Genomic DNA, 16997 nt, shown 5'->3' on the forward strand with positions numbered 1-16997 from the left:
GAATGTTATAGAAGTGACGACTAGCATTTTAGCTAATGACATTACGATTCCAGTGGTGTATAATTTGTTAGGCTTGCATAAAACAACACAAATTTACCCTGTGTAATGAAAGTGTAGCATGTTCTGTTGTGCAAAAACTATTTCTGAGGAAGACAGTGGAAACACCGGTGACATGAGGGTGAGGGCATTTTCAGTGACCCCATTTTATCTCAGTGAGCATCTAAATACATTCTCACATATTTTATTATTATTCAGAATGCTTATAAGTAAGGAGCCAGCGTGCTTTTGAATAATAAATAGCATGTAAAATTATGGAATGTGTTTGACTTCTTGTTGGGGTTAGGTATATGACAAAAACTTCAATAACATTGTACCTCAATGAATATATTAGTACACAAGATGGTATTATTGCGATTATTACATGAGTTTTATGACCTGTTGAGGATAGCTGTGAGGAAAGGGAGTTTGGGGCAGAGAGGTAGGGGAGGGTGACAGGTGAGGGGAAGTACACTTTTTTCAGGATAAAAGGTGTTGTATAGTTTAGTAAGCAAAATACAGTATTTTACACCTCATAAGATCATTTAGTTTCCATGTGTCCTTTCGGAGACTCCAGATGTTCTTTTTGAAAGGGGATTTGTCCAGGTTATAGGCTTCTGTTTCTAAACCCACCAGCCACAGCTAGAATAATCTGTATCCAGTCAAAAACAGAAAAGATTTTCAGTGAGAAAAAAAGCTTCCACTTTCCCTGTTTCAGCTTCTGTAACGTAGTAACATTAGTAACTCCAAAATGGTTACCTTTCAGAAGATTACCTTTCATAGGATTATGCCTCTAGTTCAAGAATAGTAATTCTTATTTTGGATATGTCATTTTTAAGCTTGTGTCAATAAAAGGGGCTTAAGGGGTTAAATGTAGATGGACAATAATTGTCCTTACGTGGAATTGTAATGTGATGAAAAGCCACAAAGACAGTCAGTTTAACACACATTTTACCAACATTCCATTAAAGATAAGAGCTGGACATCAATGGCACCGAAAAACAGACAGATTTACATTTATGTGATTATATCTGTAAACCAAACTAGATAGATATTTCATCCCACTAACTGCTGTCTCTAAACCCGTTGTTTCAAACCTGGCACCTCTCCTGCCAACAATTTACTGACACTGCAGTAATGAAATGAGCCTGTGCAATGTTTTCTGGCCAAGCTCGCCATCTGGTGAGTGTTTTATGAAATGGCACCAATGACCCTAAAAGTAATTCACAGTCCATGTTTTTAGTAAGCACCAATCAAACCAAGCAAAATGCGTACTGAACAACAATATATTGAAAATGTTATGCCATATACATTATGGGGCGACACTGCACAGGCAGTAAGAGCAGTTGTCTGGTAGTTGGAGGGTTGCCAGTTCGATCCCATCCTGGGTGTATCAAAGTGTGCTTGAGCAAGACACTTAACCCCCAAATGAAAACTCCTCTTATTAAATGCTGTATTAAAAGCAAACGCATTCACTCAAGAATCACAGAAGTAATGCATAGATGCATACACCGATAAAAAATATGATTGAAACTAATCTGTATGAATATGCTTGGAAGGTAAATCACACCATCTGGTCTGAAAATATTTCCCCACACTAGATTTAATAGGAGTGACTGCTTACAACTTTATATTCCTCACACTTCAATTTAAAGTTTAAACTAATGAGTGCCATTTGATTCATAATTAACATTACAACAATATAGTCTACCTGCTCAACAATTTCACCAACTGTTCCAAGAAAGCCTTTTTATATCACAGGCATATTTTCAGCAGTTACAACATTTTTTCATTCCAGACAAACTTGGAATGAAATGGGAGAAACCAGCAAATCATGACAAACAAAATCTTCACAAATATACAACTAATTTCTCACACAGGTATTTTAATTAAATTAACACTTGCATTTTTAAACACAAACATTTACATCTTTAACATTAACAGCATTTCAAGCCCACACCATGGGGTAACTCATGTGAGGAACTACATTTCACATCATGTGTAAATTGCCATCACTCCCTTTTGCAGACCACTCAGTTCAGCTTTATGCAAAGACCAGGTATTGAGTGTAAAGTAAAGCCAGAGACATTGCTATGGTCTATTTTTACCTTATATTTTTCCTTTTGATTTTGCTATGACAGTATTAGTTCCTTCCATGTGCTAACATTAAATACAGTACTGTCATTAATACAATAATTTATCTGACATCACAGTCACTTAGGTGTCAAAATATACAATAATTTGAATAATTACAGATGTATACAATTTTGTCTTCATCCATCTAGTTAACACCTCAATGGAACAAACACAATGGATGATTCTGCTTCCTGGCCCAACAGAGCGCAGCCATGTTGAAAGCGCTTTGGCTCTATGTAGATCTCCCATGGCATTGAAACCAGGAATGAGATGCCTCAAAAGGAATGGACAATAATCCCAGGAATGCAGTGTGACTGAGGTTAAGACAACTTTTCACAAAATGTAATTATGAAATAAGTCAAGCAACAGTATTTTTCTGCACAACAACTGCTTAATTCTGTATCCATGGCGACAGAAATATTTACACTTACCTAGACACAAACACACATACTTTACAACAGCATTCTCTTTCTGAAACAGCTGTCGTCATTTAAACTTGTTGATTTACCATACACAAACTTCATAATCAATATGCCACAGTTAAATAATATGATTGAGGACACATTAATATAGAGAAAACGTATTAAGATCATATCCTATATTGCAGTCAGAGGCAGCTTCCATTTTTCCAGCTGGGACCCCAATGAAAGCCACATACTCTGACTAGACAAGAAACTGAAACGACAACCGACAATGCCAAACCAAGCCATATTTAATCTATAATTTCTGTACAATAAATGGGCCTATAAAGTGAAGTTACTAAAAGTCTGAAAAAGAGACTGAATGCAGGCTGCTGGGTTTAAACAATAGAATGGGGCAGGAGCCTTCAGTCCAGGCGGATCTTCTGATTGGTCATCCTGTAGATGATGCTGTCATAGCCAGGGTCCATGTTCCACAGGTTGTAGGCGATGGCGATGACAGCCAGGGCCAGTGCGATCATCAGCCACAGCACGATGTTGAAGATCACCGCATACTCAAAGTTGTACTGGTATGCCAGGTTGTACTGGTTCCGTGGGTTGACCTATGAGGGACAGGAGAGAGAGTTCAGCATGCTTTAATGCTTTCCCATTTATGCAAGTCCACTTTGTTTTTCTGACATAATAACAGTGTTTCAGTGCTACTCGTTTGTCCCAAGAAAATGCATCCAAAAAGCAGCTTGTATAGCAGTGTTATGTTCACACAATTTGTAGATGTGAACTAATTCATTTGAGCAAATGGGCGTTTTAACAGTTGACACACTTGTGTTCAGTATTTCAGAGTGCTGGACATTTAAATGAGGGTGTTGATGGTTAAAACTGCTGGATTCCTAAATTGCCGTTTTAAACGCATTTTACATAATCCTCGCTTCCCCGACAGAAATGACAATGATACTGAGGTTGGAATCTGTGCAACTTTTTCCTTGAGCACAGCAGTGTCAGGTTGCTGGTGCCATACAAAATATTTCCTACCAATCAGTCATTACTTTTTTTTTACAAATAATTGGGGAACACATATCTGGAATATGCATATCTGCAAATATAATGTTACTGTACAAGCTGCACAGGAGGTTCTTGCTTTAGACAATGACCATGGTCATACACTAGCACCATTGAAATGTTTGGAAATAGGGAATCATTTTGATGTTTTTGAAATAAATATAAGATATTTATATTCACTAAGGTAACAAATTCATTAAAAATGCAGCCAAGACATTGATAATGTTACAAATTAATATTACCTCCCGAAAGAAGTTTTTAAATTATATCCCTACATATCACTTCAAAGCCTTATCTTCAGCAGCCATTACACCAGTGTACTAACTAGGGGGGAGAGAGAGCACTGCAGTATCTGTATCTGTATTCAGTCAACAAACTATATTTGTATCCGTATCTCTACCGGTAAATGGGCATGACTTAACCCGGAAGTGGGCGGAGTTTCATCCTGCAGCTGTTTGATCAGTCACAACACTGTGTGGTTACTTCTGACTTTCACTTTTTACAAAAAAAATTGTCTATCATTTCTGTAATCCATCTAGAGATTTGAAATTCAAAATTAAAGTCAGATGAATTTTTTATAATTGTTGGGAAAAATAAAAAACATCAGGCCAAAAGGCCCCAGAGTGGCAAGAATAAGAAAGCCAAAGGAAGTCACAGGGTGAAAGGCATATAGGCTAAAACTGGCACAGCTGAGGAACGAGAGAGCAAACTACTTGAAGAACAGCAAAAGAATTGACTCTGCCAGTGTATTTGAGCACAAGAGTAAAATAGTGGTGTTTTTTTTATTTATAAATAAAACCTCTTATGAAGTATACAGTCAGCTCCAGAATTACTGGCACCCTTTATAAAAAATGCTGCATACAATAAACACAGATAATCGTATGCCAAGTCATTTTCTTTATTAAATGAACCAAAGGTCCTGCCATTAAATCATTCCACTTTTAATGTGCAAATAACCTTCAAACTCATGCAACCGGTTCCTTTAGAATGTTATATCACAACTAAAAACCTACATCAACTACCTTTTAATCATCACAAGCCTGTGCCCTTTTCTCTTATTTTATCAATTCTGCTTGGCCCCAGTTGAACTTCTGAGACCTTAATTCTCTCTCATTGAAAATTATCAGATTAAATTCTAAGATACAGTTGTGTTCAAGCAAATAGCAGTGCGTTAAAAAAGTGAAAAGTGAAAATATTTTTAAATATCTTTTAGTCCTGCGTTATTCTTTTACAAGAAGCAAAGAAAAGGAATTAATCTGTTAAAAAAGTGGCAGTGTCAACATTTTTCTCTTCAAACTGTATAAACGGAATCATTTTTTCAAGATTTAACTTGGGGTGACCAAGTCCTTCACGGATTACCTATATACTCAATACTCAAATAAAATGTGACAGTCACTTTAACCTTGTTTCATTTCAAATCCAATGTATTGGAGCACAGAGACAAAAAAAGAAACTTTACCACTGTCCAAATACACACAGACTGCACTACATTCCAGTCCCTCATGGCCTAGTCACATAGCGCTGCCACTTGTGTAACTTAGTATTAAAATTAGCAGTCTGAAACTGCAGGTCTAAATTCTATATTTTCATAATTAGCTATTTTTCTGTTCACCTTATTTTGGCTGGAAGATTTGCGTTTCTATGAGGCATGTTTGTATCTTTCAGAAATTTGAACTCTGGAACTGGTTTCTGGCAGTTTGGTCAGTATGTATACTAAAAATCTATACACTTTGTTTCATACCATTTCATCAGTCTAAATTCTTATTTTGTGAAATTCAGTGGCTAAATATAGTCTATGATTAATGCTTTAGGAAAAAAATTTTTGTCCTGTATTGAAGAGGATTACCTTGCACATCACACAATCACCTCTATTGTGATACCATCATTTCGTGGGCAACCTACCATGATAGTATTGCATCGTAAGTTACTCTGCGATTCCCACCCCTAACAGCCAACAGAATTTGTTTATTTCATTGTCATTTCTGATTTGATATTGGCTATAATTAGCAAGGATTGAATAACACTTATGCATTACCAAACAAGCCATAGGTGACCAACATTATTCCCAGATCAATAATAACTTAACATTGATCCAATCCATTTTTCCTCACTGTCAGAGGAGTGTTTTTTTTTTTTTTTTTTTTTTTTTTTTTTAAATTAATTTAAGAAAACGAGACCCTCACAAACTACGATGGACCGGAGGTACTCACTTCCTTGGACTCCAGGATGGAACGGGACTTCCTGGTGAGGGGTGCCTCGAAGGTCTTCACTGTCACCACCTCTATCAGCGCGTTACCCCCGTAAATACTGGAGACATCATCCGCAAACTGCAGCACAGGAACACAGAACCATCACTTAAATAGGCACAACAAAGTGTAACCAAGTGTTAGCCAGCAGCCATGCCATCATGCACCCTGTATCTGCCAAATGCATAAAGCTAAGAAGGTTTGGGCTTGGTTAGTACATGGATGGGAGACCTAAGTTGCTGCTGGAAGTGGTATTGGTGAGCTAGTAGGGAGCAATATTCCCTCTGGTAAAATTATCCCCATTGTTCCAGCGCAGTGATGGAGACGCTGTGCTATAGGAGACGCCATCTTTCAGATGGAATCTTAAACCTGAATCACTGTGGTCATTGAAGATCACGACACTTCTCACAAAGAGTAGGGCAGTGCTCCTGAACTCCACGTCCTGCAGGCTGCAGTGCCTGTAGGCATTTTCTTCAACCATGTGCTACACCACCTGATTCCACCAATTATCTTATTATCTGAACCAAGCAGGTAAAATAATGAGTGGTGTAGCGCATGGTTGGAGCAAATGCCTGCAGGATTTGGAGTTGAGTATCGCAGGAGTTGGTGGTTCCACAATGTCCTGGCTAAATTCCTAACCTGGCTCTTTCAACCTGCCACATCGTCATCCCCTGATTCAGTTGGCAAAACATTGCTCTCTCCCTCTCAACCACAGACGGTGCGTGATGAGTGTCACAAAATGGCAGCCATGCGTCACCCAAGTGGGTGCTACACATTAGTGGTGATTAAGGCATAGTAAAGCACCATCTAAAAATCTAAAAAGCATGCCATGCAGATGACAAAGCAAGCTGCACCAACGCAATTATCTATCCATCTATCATACTGTGTCATCTGACGTCTACTCCATGTTTTGAAGTGGGGTAGACGTCACGTGTGATGATGTGCTGCAGTGTACCCTGGCATGGCCCCACCCCCCTCACCTTCTGCAGCACGCTGGCCAGGATTTTGACGGCATCGGTGAACTGAGGGGAGTCTGTGCCATAGCGGCGGCTAATCTCCTCCAGCCCTGCTAGCTCCAGGGAGAAAAGGTCTGGGGAGTGGTCCTTCGCAAGGTGTTTGTGCCTCAGCAGCTGTAGGTATTGCAGGAAATGTACTACATTCAACAGATTAAATTCCCTCCATCTGCTCACTACCCAGTGCTGTTTACAGAGACATGATCGCAATCTTAATCCCTCACTTTTACATGATCAATAGAGCTAGTGAGCTACAAATATATTTGTGTATAGTTTCTATCGTAGGCAGTTACGTGCATTAGGTTATAGTAAGTATTACTGTATAGTTCATAATTTCTTGAATGCAGATTAGAACTTTGGATAACAGAATTAAACAGAGTACATTACCTGACTAAATATTTAACAAAATTTCAGCCAAAAAGTACAGCCAATACAGATAAAAAAATAAAATTAAAATAAAAACATATACATACATACATACATACACACAGTACTGTGCAAAAGTTTTAGGCAGGTGTGAAAAAATGCTGTAAAATAATGCTTTCAAAAATAGAGATGTTAATAGTTTATTTTTATCAATTAACAAAATGCATAAGAAGTGAATGAACAGAAGAAAAATCCAAATCAAATCAATATTCGGTGTGCCCACCCTTTGCCTTCAAAACAGCATCAATTCTTCTAAGTGTACTTGCACAGTTTTTGAAGGAACTCGGCAGGTAGGTTGTTCCAAACATCTTGGAGAACTAGCCACAGTTCTTCTGTGGATTTAGGCAGCCTCAAATGCTTCTGTCTCTTCAGGTATTCCTAGACAGACGCGATGATGTTGAGATCAAGGCTCTGTGGGGGCCATACCATCACTTCCAGGACTCCTTGTTCTTCTTTATGCTGAAGATAGTTCTTAATGACATTGGCTATATGTTTGGGGTCGTTGTCCTGCTGCAGAATAAATTTGGGTCCAATCAGATGCCTCCCTGATGGTATTGCATGATGGATAAGTATCTGCCTGTACTTCTCAGCATTGAGGAGACAATTAATTCTGACCAAATCCCCAACTCAATTTGCAGAAATGCAGCCCCAAACTTGCAACGAACCTCCACCATGCTTCACTGTTGTCTGCAGACAATCATTCGTGCACCACTCTCCAGCCCTTTGGGCAAACAAGCTGCCTTCTGCTACAGCCAAATATTTCAGAACCTGCTGCCATTTTTCTGCACCTTCAGTTCCTGTGTTTTCGTGCATAGTTGAGCTGCTTGGCCTTGTTTCCATGTCGGAGGTATGGCTTTTTGGACGCAATTCTTCTATGAAGACCACTTCTGACCAGACTTCTCCGCACAGTAGATGGGTCCCACTGGTTTCTACCAATTCAGAGCTGATAGCACTGCTGGACATCTTCCGATTGCGAAGGTAGGATAAGCATGATGTGTCTTTCATCTGCTGGCCGATGATGTGTCTTTCATTTCCTTGGCCGACCACTGCGTTTACGGTCCTCAAGATTTCCTGTTTCTTTGTGCTTCTTCAACTGAGCTTGGACAGCACATCTGGAAACCCCCATCTGCTTTTAAATTTCTGCCTGGGAGAGACCTTGCTGATACAATATAACTACCTTGTGTCTTGTTGCTGTGCTCAGTCTTGCCATGGTGTATGACTTCTGACATTAAACTGTCTTCAGCAATCTCACATTGGAAGCAGAGTTTGGCTGTTCCTCACACAGTTTTAACCATCCTACACAGCTGTTTTTGTTTAGTTAATGATTGTGTTTCAACCTACATATTAAATTGATGATCATTAGCCCCCGTTTGGTATAATTGGTTAATCACACACCTGACTATATGCCTACAAAATATATTAAATATGTCCAATCTTGGTTCAAATAAGCAAGGCTGGAAAACCAAATGCTAATCAGTGCTCATTGAGTGATATTTTGTATGAGTGACAATCTGGTAAGGAGTAATATAGTGTCACACAGATGTCAAAATATAGAACTATTTATCTAAACATCAAGCCAGTGTTGCACAGAAGTTTACCTACATTACTAAAATAAGCAACTAGAGATGTGCATTTCCTAAAGAAAATTGCAGTAAATCGGTGGACTATTGCTGCTAATACTTCGGTGTTTAAATATTTGTATTAACAAACTGGTGGACAGGTGTACCCGGAAGGGTATACAGGCAGTTTCATGGTTGGTACCCCAGAATGTGACGTCAAGGCTTTAAATGCCAAAACCACACCTAAACATTTACTGAAAGGTTATTTTTATGCATAAAATTGTCTTTATAGTCTCTTGGGTAAATACATTTCAACATACCACCATCAGTTCATGAATTTCTTTTAAAAATACCAATTAAAAAAGGGTAATTTCCCAATGGCCTATGCATACGATAGCTGATTATCACCCGTATTGGGTTGTGGGACGGTGACTTGTTGAACCAATCAAAATGTTTCAGATTGTTCACAACAAAGCACAACTATTGGTCATTTTTAGGTTTCACAACTCCTCGCTCTCCCATCACTACCATACGGTGTTAAAGAATGTACAACTGTGAGGAACCTTACCAGGGCAGCGATGTCATGCAGCACCTGCACCTCCGACAGGAAGAGTAGGTCAGCCTGCAGAGAAAGAGCACCAGTTAAGGAGAGGATCTGTAAGACAGCACCCGGCCAGAGCTCCACCATGCACTCTGCCTGACCTAAGCGGACTAAACACAGAAGCAACCCTGATGCACCAAAATTAATTCAAAATCTAGGTAACCTAGAACTGCACCTGGCCAGTTCCTCTTGGACAGAAAACAAACTGCTATGGCTGACTATAAATGCATGAATCCCTTGGCATTAATCACTTAACAGGTATGTAATTCAGGCACTTAAAAATTGTCGTTTAAAAACGATTCCAAAAGTCTTCTACCTCACATTTCTCACCAACCCAGATTCCATACAACTTAATCAGCATAGCACAGTCATAAAACTACATGGGGGTGACAATTAATTTGGCTCCATCTGACCTCATTGTTCCTGCTGAGGGAGCTGAGGGGCAGGGAGGGGAGCACAGAACCATCCTGGGAGAGGCGTCCCCGAATTTGCTGCAAAGTGACAGGAAGGTCCTCAAACACCGTGTTGGCTTTGCCCACCATGTACAGCCTCTGCAGGGAGAGATTCCACACAAACTCAAATGAGTTAAATCAACAATGATAAAGCACAATCTACTCTGACATATTACATTTGGTCTTTATTGGACTCTATCAACCCTTAGAATTAACAGTCAACAAACACAAATAAAACAGACATTTTAGCAAGGGCATTGATGCAGAACAACTTACAATGCATGCAAAACAATACAGGCACTACAGAAAACTATTACATAATGTTAAAAATAAGCATAGATGGGCACAAGAGGGAGTTTTGAATCATTTATACAGGATTTTGTGTGTATTTGGACAGTGGTACAGTTTCTTTTTTGTCTCTGTGCTCCAGCACATTGGATTTGAAATTAAACACTGGAATGATACCAAGCTAAATTAGTGTCTAGTATCTCCATCCATTGAGCCCCATTCATTCTGCTGAGTTTAACCCAGTTTTAGCGCTCAGTCGCCCCCTGACAGTGAAACCTGTTATTTCCTGATAGCATATCTCTGTACTACAACATCTCTGGTAGTATTCTCTCCACTCTGATTCTTGTCCACTGGCATTGCTTTACTTAGGTCAGGCCCACATTTGTAGTAAGACCTACCTCCTCACTGGGAGCTAGCTGCAGCACAACAGGGGTGTCGTCTGGAAAGAGTGCATGCATGGTGTTTGCTACGCTGTCCAAGGTGAAGGGCACAGGCTGTAAAAACATGACACAAAAACAGGAATTAGGTCTGTAGCAATGTGCAAATGCGAGAACTATGCCTTCGCAAAAGAATGATGTCTTTCCAACGGTATAAAATCCTTAGAGGCAACATCCACTTAAGTACTGAATAATTTGGTTATTGGATACTCACATTTAATTATTCATGTAGTTTATTTGTATGTTTTTTAGTGTATGTACATGCTGAAACTCAAACATATTCCATTTTACAAAACATTAAGGTAAGTTTACCAAGTACGCCTAAAATCTAACATTTATGCTCAAAGATGATGATGACTCCAATTTAAATCAAATAAGGTTATTAAAGGTACAATATGTAATTTCGGACTCCTAACGATAGAGAGCCAAGAGAGGAATTGCAGCAACAAACACCCACAAACCACAACATGCACTGTTTTGGAAAGTTGACAATGACAAACGCGACAGCAGTCTTTCTGTAGTATTCTAGTAAGAAAATGTTCGCCAAACAGGTGACTTTATGAAATGTTGACTTTAGTGTGCTGCACAACACTATTTATACGTTTTGTCTTTTTGAAGTTTTCACTTTAGCTAACCAACTATATTATGAGCAAAGGATGCAAATGCAACTTATAGTTTGAGACAAATAAAGGTTTAGCTAAACACGCATGATTGAACATGTAAAGAGATAAAAGGAATGTACAGCTGCCCAAAGTGCACTCCAGACAAGCAATGACTGATACTCTATACACTACTGCTTATTATCCAATCGAAGAATATGTATCTAGTTATAAAACGATACCAGTTAATCATCGGTAGCAACAAGCAAATGAGCTAGCTATTAGTTAGCTTGCCAAATTTACAAATATCCACCTGAGGCTTGTGCAACTATGCTCGCAACGCTCACAACTATGTTCATATTGCCTCAGGTGGATATTTGTAAATTCGTCAGGCTAACTATGGCTAACTAGATATGTAGTCTTCGCCTGGATAATAAGAATATAGTATACAGAGTTTCAGTGATAGCTTGTCTTGAGTGCAATTTGGGCAGCTACACACGAACAATCCGAATAAGCCCCTGAATTGGCTGTGGCAATTTTCAACCAATGAACTTGAATTTTTGTACAGCTGTACAATGTTTTGGTAGAGTGACGGCCCGTCAACTGTATATTTTGAAACCAGAATTTAAGGACTAGAAACACAGGCAGTCAACATGTCAGTGAGCCTTTTTCAATGATATGAAGGGATTTACTATGGTCTTGTGACTATGTTTTAATACACAAATCTTACCTATTGTACCTTTAATGTTCGGTTCAAAAATGATTTATAAATCTCCTGAAGCACAAATATGGACCAAAAACACATTCTCTAAATCTTTTCTTTTAACAAGAAGAACAAGGCATGGTTGCCCTTTATCCACATTTGCATTGACTATAGTACCATTGGCACCATTGGCATACAAAAACTGAAAGATGGTGGTAAAAAAGTGGGATGATTTGCCTATCAATCTCTCAAAGTCAATAAATCTTATTTGAATGATTTGGCTTCCTCAGTTTTTGTTTAATTTTCAATATATACCTATAACTCCTAACATACTTAAAAATATTAAATTCAATTATATTATCATTTATATGGGCTAATAAAGTGCATAGATTGCAGAATCATGTTACATACCCAAATACCCAATCCTGAAGATGGTCTAAATATACCAATTTTTCAATTAATGAATTTAAATATTTGTATTAACAAACTGGTGGACAGGTGTACCCGGAAGGGTAAACAGGCAGTTTCATGGTTGGTACCCCAGAATGTGACGTCAAATTTATTTTTTTACATACATTGTCAAAATTCTAGTAGAATTTGAGTTCAAATGAGAGATTAAGCTCTCATTTTAGGTTTTGGAGTAATTGATGGACTTTTTAGTGCTCTAGTGTAAGAAATATGAAATGATATGATGTAAAAAGTTCAGATAAGGCTAAATGTATACCTACCATACCAATTAAGTGTATAAATGTTCTAAATGCCCACCTTGTAAATGATAGAAAACATTTATTTTAGAATGTTTATTTTAATTTGTAAAATAAAACATTGTAAAGATCAAAAAGTGTCCATCAAATGTCCACCCCTTAAACCTTTTTCCAAAAGTTGGCAAAAACCATGCTGTGGGGGCAGGGTCAACACCAAAGGGGGAATTAGGGGGCCTACAATAGATAGATGTATGCAAAGGAAGCTCCATTACCAGTTGATGAGAATCTTTGCAAGTGGTGGAAAAACTGTCACCCTGCGCAGCTAGTGCAAGTTTGCTCAACATTGCCATTAAGGCGTGGTTTTTGCTAAACAGGTCACTTTAATTAAAAATAGGCACCACTTTATTCGAAACAAGTGGATTGTGTTGTTTTAGCAAATAATCGCTGAAATGACTGTGCCAATGTAGGCTGCCAAACTGAAGCGGTTTCACTACAATATCACGACAATATCGCTTTTAGTGGTTCGTTCAGAATCTGTACTGCTAAAAGCATATGCTTTTCTTCCAAGAGGTGGCAAATGCTAGCTGTTCCACCCATAAATATTCGGAATGTGCTGCATTATTCGTACTTTATGTTCTTGTTGTGGCAGTATCCTAGATTTGATTACATGGATATGCAATAGCCAATCAAATGTCTAATCTGCCCTATTCTGGTGTAGTCTCCACATTTTTAAGTGAATTTCAAACAGTTTTAACATAAGCTACAAAATTTCACATGATAAATCACATTTCAAATGAATGAAGGAGCATTCATGTCAAACTATTGTGAAATACCAACACCTATTCCACAGTATCCAACAAAACAACCATGCTTCATCTAAGTGTACTGCTTGTTTGTTATAACGCACGTTGTTCACTGTATTTCTGTACATTGCTTGCGCCAAGTTGTGGAGACATATCTGCATTTAAAAGCACAAAACTCTTGAAATGTTGAATTGTGAACTGAACATGTCAGGCTGATTAACTGCACTGCAAAAGGAAGAAAGGGAGGAGAAGCTCCGTGTGGCTGAGATACTGACATTTTCCAAGGGGTAGGACGCTACGTTGTGGGGAAGGTCCAGGTTATCCACTCCTCGCACCACCAGCAGGACATTGGCCTTGGGCCTCTGGAACAGGGAGCCCATCTGCATAGCTGGCCAGCCCAGCTCCTGCAGAAGATACATACACACAAACAGTTACACACTATTCCAGAGTTACGCAACAGGCTGAGACAGGCTGGCACAGCAACTATAATTGCAATTATAACATACATCCTGCACAGAGAATCCCATGGTTAGAGCCACCAGGTCAGGGATCTTTTCTCCAGAAATCGGCCACTGTCCCTCATGGTAGGAGACATACTGGGGTGCCTTCAGCACTGTCAGACGGTCCCCAAAAATGCCTGCAATAAAGTCAAAAGTTCAAACGATTTTTCTCAGACAGTTTACAAGCAAACAGGAACCAAATGAGGCATACGCTCCATCAATGGTGGTCATATTAGTACTGCTGGTGAGCGTTTGCGTGCATCAAGCGCTCCAACATTCCAAGCAATCATTTGCTTGCACGTTAGGCCCCGTAACTCACTGCTGCCAATGTCGCACAATTGTGTTAACTGAAACCACAAAATATCGGTTAGGTCTTCTTTACTGTAATCAACAGAGTAACTATGATTCAGTGACTGACGAGACCTTGCAATCACATGATGGCTGTCCTTATGTCCTGGCAAAAGAGGAAGTGATCTTTATATAACGTAGCATTCATATAAATGTAATTCATAGCTACAGTCAAAAACAAATTAAATGCAGCTGTTGAAGTACTCTTGAAGTAACATTATGCGATGTAATCAAAGTAGCTACCAAGACAGACACATTTTAGGAACCGTACGTTAACGTTACGGCGACTTCTCGACCAACCACTCCCAAGATGCATAGCTATCTAGCTAACTGGTCAATGCAATTCGTTCGTTAGCGATCACTAGCCAGGTCGAAGGACGTTTGTCATGGTCGTCAACCCAATCATCAAACCAGCTAACGTTATAGAGCAGTGGCAAACGTTTGCTAACTTCCTACCGTAAATTACGTGCTAACTAACGCTAAGGTTGCGAGCTTTTTCTGTCAATGACAGTAGCTCAAGCTAGTTTATCGTCATCAACATATCGCACGGGCCAACTTGTTAGCCAACACTCGCTTATCGGCCAATATCAGACAGGTAGCAACGCGGATTACTTATCGATGAAAAATTAGATGAATTAACTAACCTGCCGTGAAAGCGGCAAAAAAAACAAATACCGACACAAATGAGCGATTCATTTTCTTATGCTCGGCGTAGATGTCTTCCTTTCAAGCAGAAACCTCGAGCAGATCAGCTGACATTCGAGCTGCGAGGCATTATGGGAAGACATGACAGACCGTTTCCAAATATCACGTGATCTGTGTATCATTCGGGTCCGTGCATCATTCGTTAGTTCCTTATCCTAGCCCAACCGGCAACCCTGGTCCTGGAGAGCCGCAGGGTGTGCTGGCTTTCGTTGTTACTTGGCATTAATTGATCAATGAAAGCCGTTGATTGCAGTTAACTCACCTCACCTGGTTTCTTGGGTCTGAATCGGTTGCTTATTTTAAGGTGGAGACGAAAGCCAGCACACCCTGCGGCTCTCCAGGACCAGGGTTGCCGACCCCTGTCCTAGCCGAAACGAGAACTTGTTTTTTGTTTGTTACTTCTTGTCTAAAAGAAGCGATGAAATAATTCATTTTCAGGCATGAAACCAAATTTATTGACCAAAGTTGATTATTTGATTTGCAGTCTGGGCGGGCCTAAAATGCTAAAATGCTGATCGCCCCTCATTGGTCAACATGCAAACCACATTTTCACGTTATATCATTATTGGTTGCCTAATATTATTACAAATCTGTGGGAAAGACTGGCAAATGTGGACTATGCGAGGTCGCGCCGAGTCCCACTCAACTAATACAATCGACTTCGCTTGCAGTGCCAGTCGCTATCATCGTCATTACATTACGTGGCATTTAGCAGACGCTCTTATCCAGAGCGACGTACAACGGAAGTGCAGATCGTCAGTGCTACTTACCTAAATAAAGTGATACAATGTATCAGTGTCCAATTGCTGCTATTGGATTACTCTCACAGTTATTTATGCTTACTGTTATTTAGTTCACAGAGAATAGTGGATGACATTTAAAGAGACAACGACTTAGTCATTCGTTGTTGTAACCAAATGTATTAATTAACTCACAGCTGTCATAACAATAGAGAGTAAAGAGATGGGTTTTGGATGCAAGGTAGCCTACTATCTGATTATTACCAATATTAGTATTAGTATATACAGTGCATTCAGAAAGAATTCAGACAACTTCACTTTCCAACATTTTGTTACGTTACAGCCTTATTCTAAAATGGATTAAATAATTTTCTCATCAATCTACACACCATACCGAATAAAGACAAAGCGAAAACAGGTTTAGACATTTTTTCACATTTATTAAAAATAAAAAACTGAAAGATCACTGAAATTACCATGTTCATGTTCATCATGGCAGGGAGTTTTACCTGTGCCTGCAGAACAGGCTGTCAGAATACAGACTCAATCAGCAAAGGCAGGCAGCCATGTCTCCAAACACAATCAACAGGTGAGGTTTAGTCCAAGCCACTGGGCTACATTATAGGCTACTTTAATTTATTTCTCTCACGGCCACATTTCCCAGAGCCTCCTTAGCGTTACACGTGCGTCGTGAGGTCTTTGTTATGTGATCGGCCAATACAGACTCTTAAAAAGCCGCCGTAGCTCAGAAACTTGTTCAATTTAACTTTACTTTTATGAAGTGTATAGCCTATTCATTTCTCATTTTAAGGTTGGTGCTCAGTATATAATTAATTAATACAAAATGTATCTTTGACACTAACATGTGATATGCAGGTATTACAGATAAGACCAGGTTGTCAAAACTGAGGAACGCAGTCCAAGCCTCTCAGCTACTGCAACATTCAAGACCCAATTAGTCGAGTTCAGGGGTCGGCAACCCTGGTCCTGGAGAGCCGCAGGGTGTGCTGGCTTTCATTGTTACTTGGCATTAATTGATCAATGAAAGCCGTTGATTGCACAGTTAACTCACCTCACCTGGTTTCTTGGGTCTGAATCGGTTGCTTATTTTAAGGTGGAGACGAAAGCCAGCACACCCTGCGGCCCTCCAGGACCAGGGTTGCCGACCCCTGGTCTAGTTGGAAGAAGGCCCCCCCAAAATATACTTCTAATCCAGGGGTCGGAGG

The 16997-nt window shown here is 39.4% G+C and overlaps 1 protein-coding gene across 2 annotated transcripts; it reads right to left on the reverse strand.

The window, feature by feature from the left end:
• Nucleotides 1-1901: 1901 nt before the first annotated feature.
• Nucleotides 1902-15316, reverse strand: atp6ap2 (ATPase H+ transporting accessory protein 2). Of its 2 annotated transcripts, none has more exons than XM_061236387.1 (9): nt 15294-15316; nt 13985-14115; nt 13754-13882; nt 10631-10726; nt 9906-10043; nt 9460-9513; nt 6874-7023; nt 5858-5974; nt 1902-3193 (listed from the first exon to the last, which is right to left on the reverse strand). In XM_061236387.1, exons 2-9 carry the CDS (start codon nt 14003-14005, stop codon nt 2999-3001), a joined length of 900 nt encoding a protein of 299 aa, XP_061092371.1. In that variant the 5' UTR covers nt 14006-14115; nt 15294-15316; the 3' UTR covers nt 1902-2998. The 2 variants fall into 2 exon arrangements, with proteins under 2 accessions (XP_061092371.1, XP_061092370.1); XM_061236386.1 differs by lacking the exon at nt 15294-15316 and adding an exon at nt 14971-15157.
• Between the last annotated feature and the right edge of the window lie 1681 nt (nt 15317-16997).

The sequence above is a fragment of the Conger conger genome, chromosome 3 (genome assembly GCF_963514075.1).
Source record: "Conger conger chromosome 3, fConCon1.1, whole genome shotgun sequence".
Taxonomy (NCBI): domain Eukaryota; kingdom Metazoa; phylum Chordata; class Actinopteri; order Anguilliformes; family Congridae; genus Conger; species Conger conger.

What these genes read in the sequence shown, in the direction of transcription:
- atp6ap2 (XM_061236386.1), bottom strand. Translation starts at nt 15,022, where the DNA reads ATGAATCGCTCATTTGTGTCGGTATTTGTTTTTTTTGCCGCTTTCACG. An exon ending in TTTTGCCGCTTTCACGGCAG is followed by an intron (nt 14,116 to 14,970) that starts GTTAGTTAATTC and finishes ACTTTATTGCAG; the next exon opens with GCATTTTTGGGGACCGTCTG. An exon ending in CGTCCTACCCCTTGGAAAAT is followed by an intron (nt 10,727 to 13,753) that starts GTCAGTATCTCA and finishes ATGTTTTTACAG; the next exon opens with CCTGTGCCCTTCACCTTGGA.